At 36.8% G+C, this 6,587-nt stretch overlaps 1 protein-coding gene across 11 annotated transcripts in view; it reads right to left on the bottom strand.

Annotated features, from left to right (window-relative positions):
* Positions 1-6,587, bottom strand: part of ZC3H13 (zinc finger CCCH-type containing 13) — a 135,337-nt gene that overhangs the window by 52,149 nt on the left and 76,601 nt on the right. For all 11 annotated transcript variants that reach the window (XM_014535748.1, XM_014535742.1, XM_014535744.1 and 8 more), the window contains 2 exons: positions 3,637-3,947; positions 1,046-1,510 (listed from right to left, as the gene is read on the bottom strand). In XM_014535748.1, coding sequence (XP_014391234.1) covers positions 1,046-1,510; positions 3,637-3,913 — 742 coding nt within the window. In that variant the 5' untranslated portion in view covers positions 3,914-3,947. The remainder of the gene's footprint in view (positions 1-1,045; positions 1,511-3,636; positions 3,948-6,587) is intronic.

Below are 6,587 nucleotides of genomic sequence, written 5' to 3'. Positions count from 1 at the left end.
CAAGCAAGCCTCCTGTTCGCTTCAGCTGCCTGGCTGCCGGCTGCCATCTTGGTTGGCAGTTAATTTGCATATCGCCCTGATTAGCCAATGGGAAGCGTGTCGGAGGTACGGTTAATTACCATGTTTGTCTATTATCAGATAGGATAGATGGTCTATCCTATTAAATAAACACTATGCACCAGAAAAAAAGGCGGTGGCTGTTTACCAAACTGAATAATATGGAATTATCTCCAATATATATTTTAAGTGAAAACAGCGGGGTATAGAGCAGTATATAGGTGTGTGTGTTTTTAATAAATGGGTATTTTTATTTACATTTACAAAGTGTAAATGAAAAAGCAAAGGGCTAAGAAAACCCAAGACAACTATGAAGAAGAAGGTGAGGGGCCTTCAGCTTAATGTGAAGCTGTAATATTGACCAAGAGAGACCAACAGACCAATGAAAAGACTGAGTGATCAGGCTGTGCAGCAGTGTTTTGGGGAAGGGAGAAAGGATGGTGGAGGAAGACAAAGCTAATCCATTCCAAGCAGTTTGGAGATAGTCAAATACATGTAGGTAGTAGTTTTATGGTATGACAAATGCTTTTATAGGGGAAGATAAGAAAAATGGCTCAAAATCCTGATATGTGATGATCTGAGGTATTTTGAAGCAAGTACAAATACTGAAGAATACACAAATCAGTCATTTCTGACACTACCAGTTTTGAAAGCCCACCATTTAATCCCATTTTAATGATCATTTTGAAATTAAATATATGTATAGAAATTATTTCCTTTTGCCTTTTTTTTCTCCTGAGAACAATTTTCTTAGTGTTTCACATTAATTAAGATTTTAGGCATGATATAATTCAAACTGGGGGTCTAGGTCAGGCTCAACTTATCTTTTGCTACTTTAGCTCACAATTTCTATTCAGAATTAAGAGTTAATTAATTGAAAATTACTTTAGATGTAAAAATAATATATTTAGAAAAGAAATCTTAGGAGATTTAATAATTTCTATATAAATATACAAGATACAGTCGACTGACAAGTTAAAAACCTTACCCTTTTCAGGTAACTCTGGACCTCTTCCCCTACTTCTGCCCATCCGGTCATTCCTAATTTCACCTCGAGACTCACTTCTGGAATCATTCCTTAATTCAGTACGAGAACTTTCTTCTCTCAAATGGTTTCTGCCATAACTTCTGGATTCTTCTGGATATGTATCTTCCTTTCGATGAGCATCTCGACTTTCACGGTCCCTGTAGTCATGGGCATCACGAGTAGACCGAGAATCTCTGGGATCACGGCTCTCCTTGTTATCTCTGCTATAATCTCTCATCTCCCTGGAGTCCCGAATGTCTCTGGAGTCTCTTAGTTCCCTCCGGTCTCTAGTATCTCTGGCATCTCTTCGATCCCGGACATCTCGAGGTTCTCTGTCTTCTCTGTGGTCTCTAGAAGAGCTCTGATCCTGTTCATACTCTCGTTCATCTCTTGTGTCCTTTTCTCTATCCCTTTTGCCTCTAGTCTCTGTAATGCAATTTTGGAAATGAAAACCCCCAATATATTTAATATGGAACTTTAAAAATTCTATTACAATGATAATTCATGTTCTTTGAAGAAAATAAAAGGAGAAAATATGGTCAAGTAAGAAAATTAAATCCATCCAAAAGCTAAAATTCCAAAGGTAATTTTTTACTAATGCTTATCAGTGGTTCTCAACCTTGGCTGCACATTAGAATCACATGGGAATCTTTTTAAAATCCTGATTTCTGGGCCTCACCCTCTGGAAATTCTGTTTCTTTGTTAAGGGGTAAGGCCACAAAATTAGTAACAAAGAAACAGAATTTCCGAAGGATGAGGCCCAGAAATCAGGATTTTAAAAAGATTCCCATGTGATTCTAATGTGCAGCCAAGGTTGAGAACCACTGGCTTAGATAATTGTTTTTTATTGAATAAACTCTAAATAAGATCTTCCCCTGCTCCAATTTACCCATACTTATTTCTTAGACAATTGAAACAAATAAATTGATCTCATATAATTAGTGGCTTACTTTTAAGAAATCACTTTGTGATGCAGAGGCACACAGTTACTTTAATCATCTCTACCAAATATTAGGTCAGATGACCGGTAGACCACTCATGACCACCTCAAATGGCATTAAAGACTTTACAGTGGCCTACAGTTAGTAAGCTGGACAGCAAAGGCAAGGATTTGATATGTCTCCATCCCTTCTTGTAAACATCTATTACTTCTAGTCCTCTTCCAATACCAACTATGCCTAAAAATATGTTCACTTAATATTTTTTTTCATGACGCTCCCCATCTGTCTGTACAAATACATCTAATTACTATATTTTGTTTTTTACCTCCCTTTTCATTCTTCCACTAAAATTATTCTTATTTCAGAAAATGACATCTAAATAGAGAGGAACAAACATCTGCTACACTCATGTATGGAAGGTTAAAGAAATGTCCTCTTTACAAAGAAGCTAAACACATATGGATTCTTCCTATAACATAAGCCACTCTTACCACAAGAAAGCAATCCCCCAAATAATCAACTGCATACTATTCCTCTTCATTAGTGTGTTTAATAATTATGTTTTGAAATAAAGAGTTTCCATTCAGTAAGTAGTCACTAAAGAAATACTATATTCCTAATCAATTCTAGTTGTTAAATATCTTATTAAAATACTAATGTACTGATCTCATTCCAAAAATCATGTACACAGGGATAATTCTATAAAATAGGTGCTCTCTCCAGTCTCTACTTATGTATCCATTATTTTCTTGAATAAAAAAACTTGATTAATTATTGCTTGCAATGTTGATAGGAAGAGAATAACTAAATTCAACATGTTTCATGGGAGACTGCTATACTGTACTCATAAACAGCCTTTGAAAATGCATATGAAACAGAAATGTTGCAAGTAAGCAAGTATTTTCTGAGTACTCATTATGTTAAAACTAACTGAGGAGAAGTTAGGGAAAAACTTTGTCAAGGTAAATAAACAAGGATAAGAAGCTTAGACAATTACAGAGATATTAGATGAGAGATATTACACTGTATTGTCAGGTAATGATAGCATCTCAGCTTGAACAGGGTGTAGCAAATTCAAAGTTAACTTAATTCTCAGGTATCTAAGAAAGGAAACTGCTTTGTTTACTTCTTTCTTGAGTTATACCTGGAAAACTATCACTTGTTTTGCACTGATCCTTTGAATGCTCCCCCTACTCTCACCTCTTTATTAAAACACTTCTGATGCTTTCAAACTCTGCCCTGTGGTTGGCTACTTCTCATTCCTTCACCTCTTTATTTTTTAAAAGAATTAACTCAGCAATTAGGAGGGTGCGCTAAAAATAAGATGACCAAAAATTTCTAGAACTTGAGAGTACTCAAGTAAAACTTCTTAAAGAAAGCAACAACTTAGTATACATATAACTAACTAATACACATGCTAACAGTTTACATGCCCATGCCATTAAGCACCTCCTATTGTCCTCAAGACCTCTCCTCTGTGTGTTACAGAAGACTTAATATAACAGAGTTCTCTTCTATCCCTTATTATAATAATAAATCTGAATGTCCAAGTTTAAGTTAAAAAATCTACTTAAGTGACTTTTAAAAATCCAGATAAAATACAGTGCATACCTTCCCTCCTTTCATGACGCCGATCATGAGACTGTGAAGTTCGTTCATGATCATGCCTCCCTTTCTCTCGCACTGGAGAGCGATGTCTTGGAGGACTCTGCTTTCTCTGAGGAGAAGACAGGGAATGTGAAGGATAAGGCGAAGCAGAACGTCGTAAAGGTGGAGTTATTGTCCTCTGATAAGATGGTGAAGGAGTTCTTTTTCGACGAGGAGAAAGAGAATGTCTTTGAATAGATGATCCTGACTGTGAGGAAGATGAGTGATGTCTAGAAGACATAGGAGAATGATGCTGTCCTGCAGGGGAAGTAGACCTATAAGGAAAAATAACATTTAATAAAAAATAAGTTTAAGAGGCCTTCATTTCTAGCCAAAAGAAAATATATTTTTTTCAAAATAAAACAAAAATAACTGCATGTAAAAAAGCTGAGTGTGAATAATTCTAGGATAAATTTTAATTCACACTGCTATAAAATAATAAGTTGGTTTTTAAAGATTTGATGGATTTTTAAATCAGCTCGAAGGAACAGTTCTAGAGGAGATATGCACTGCCTTTCTCCCAAGCTTTGGATGCAAGGTAACATTCTCCCTGAGCACAGATGGTGTAAACTTACTTAAAATATGGAATTCACTTTTATTAGAGGTAATCTCTGACAGTGTGAGTAGGTACTTGGAGGGGGTAACCCACAAAGAGCTAAAGAAAAAACATACTGGTAAGATCTAGATAGAAAGCAGCTGTGAGAATGCCTACACTTCAAGGTGGGAAAGGGAAAAACTTAAGTCAAACCTAGTCTGCCCTGCCTGAGTTGACATCTAGAATGGGGAAAAATTGCTAGGGTTAAGGAAAGAACGTACTGTCTATATAGTTGCATATTAAATAATCTGACTTCAGTCTTGGACAGCACAAAATGAGATTTAGTCTGTAAGTCTTGGTTTAACTAAGGCATTTTATACACCTTTTAAAATCATCTTCTTTCATTAATGCCAAAGAAATAACATACTGAGTCACTCCTACTATCTATTATGACCTGGGCCCTGTCTACAATGAATATGCAAAATGTGTGCATAATGAAGAGCTGGAATACAAACATTTGTGCAATAATTAAAAACAGGACTAATATTTAAAAAATAACATTCTAGATATCACATACCCAGATAAATATCATATTCTTCAAATCATTTAGAGGGCTAGATGTTTACTCAAAAAACATTCTGAAGTTCCAGTCAAAGTATTTTAGAATTACCTTCAGTGCTTACAATAATTATTATTCAAATTTGGTGGAAACAAATTTTTTAGTTCAAACTTTGAATAATCGAGCAATCATATTAAGGTCAGAGCACCAATGTGTTGTCAAGTTATGGTTTCAGCTTTTAACCATATTTTTCTTCTTACCAATCCTTTAGGGAAAAATAGTTTATGAAAATTGGTTTAATTTAAGCACTTGTTATACACTGAATGTTTGTGTCTCTCAATTTTTATGTTGAAACACCAACCCCCAATATGATGGTATTTGGAGGTGGGGCCTTCAGGAGTAATTAGGCTTAGATGAGGTCCTAAGGATGGGGTTCCCATGACTGGATTAGTGTCCTTACTAGAAAAGAAAGAGACCAGACACCCCTTTCTATTTCTCCCCTTCATGTGAGGACACATTGAAAAGACAGCCATCTATGAGTCCTGAAGTGGAACCAAATCTGCCTGGCACCTAGACCTTGGATTCTAGTCTCTAGATCTATGAAAAATAAATGTCTATTTTTAACCCACTTATTAGTAGTCCACGGTATTTTGTAATAGTAGCCCCGGTTGGCTAAGACAGCATCTTTACATTCTCATTCTGTTACTATTCTTTTAATTTGAGGACTGAAGAATAGTGAAAAGAGAGGATCTGTTACTGAAACAAGATGTATCAAATTATGGATGTGAGACTGACTGGACCAAGAACTATGTTCATTCTGCACATATAAAAGGTGTGACTTTAAAATAATCTTGAAATATGACAAAATTATCAGTACTGTGGCTTCTAGACTATTGTGGAGATACACAGTATTAAATTACATTTCCACTTAGAATAGCAGTAATTTCAGATTAACTAGTTTTACGCTCTAGAATTGGCTGGTTTCTTATCTGAGGCATAAGAAGTGAAACTTAAAATTCAAATAAAGAAAAAGGGAAAGTGTAGTGCACAATGAGAAGCTTAACATCTTAATAATCTTAGTGGATGGAGTGCACAAGATTACTATCAGCAAGAGAACTGTGACTTATAGCAAAAAGGGAAAGATGATCTTTAGCCTGACTTGGTTCCCATCAAAAGATTTTTAATGTTGCTATAATTAGGATATGATGTATAATGAGAATATTCAGAGTATATTTTATGTGGAGAAAAATGTAAAAGGTTAAGAAATTAAAAAGAAAAACTCCTGAGAACCTGGCTGGAGAACCTAGCGAGAGAACATGGCAAGAGAACCTAGACAGAACTTGGCTGGAGAACCTGGCTAGAGAACCTGGCTGGAGAATCTCGCTATGATGATCAACTGAACGCTGCCTCCGTGTCATTCCTTCTTCGCTGACTCCGTCCACATCTTTGGGAACCCCTGGACCTGCTGGGGCAGGACCCCAACATATGGCGCCCGAACAGGATTCCCCTAGCCGACCCAGAGGGCACAGCTGACTCCTCCCCGGACACCGACACCACCATTAAGCGTGGCCCTGATGGACCCTTTGATGCAGCCCTTCAACTCGCTGACGCTTCAGGAAGCCCGTCGCCAATGACGCCACCCGCTAGCCAGATCAACAAGGACAACCAAACCACCGACTTGAGGACAGCTGAAATCCCTTGACTGAAGAGGCCAGCAACCTTCTACAGGAACAAGGCTCCTTGTGCACTCCATCCACTATGTTTATAGCTATGCTCGCTATCATTGCTTGTCAGTCTTCTTCCAAGTCTTAAACAACCCAA

The sequence above is a fragment of the Myotis brandtii genome, unplaced genomic scaffold (genome assembly GCF_000412655.1).
Source record: "Myotis brandtii unplaced genomic scaffold, ASM41265v1 scaffold15, whole genome shotgun sequence".
NCBI classification, from domain to species: domain Eukaryota; kingdom Metazoa; phylum Chordata; class Mammalia; order Chiroptera; family Vespertilionidae; genus Myotis; species Myotis brandtii.
Note: the sequence above shows the minus strand (reverse complement) of the source record. Positions and strands in the feature narration are given on the sequence as shown.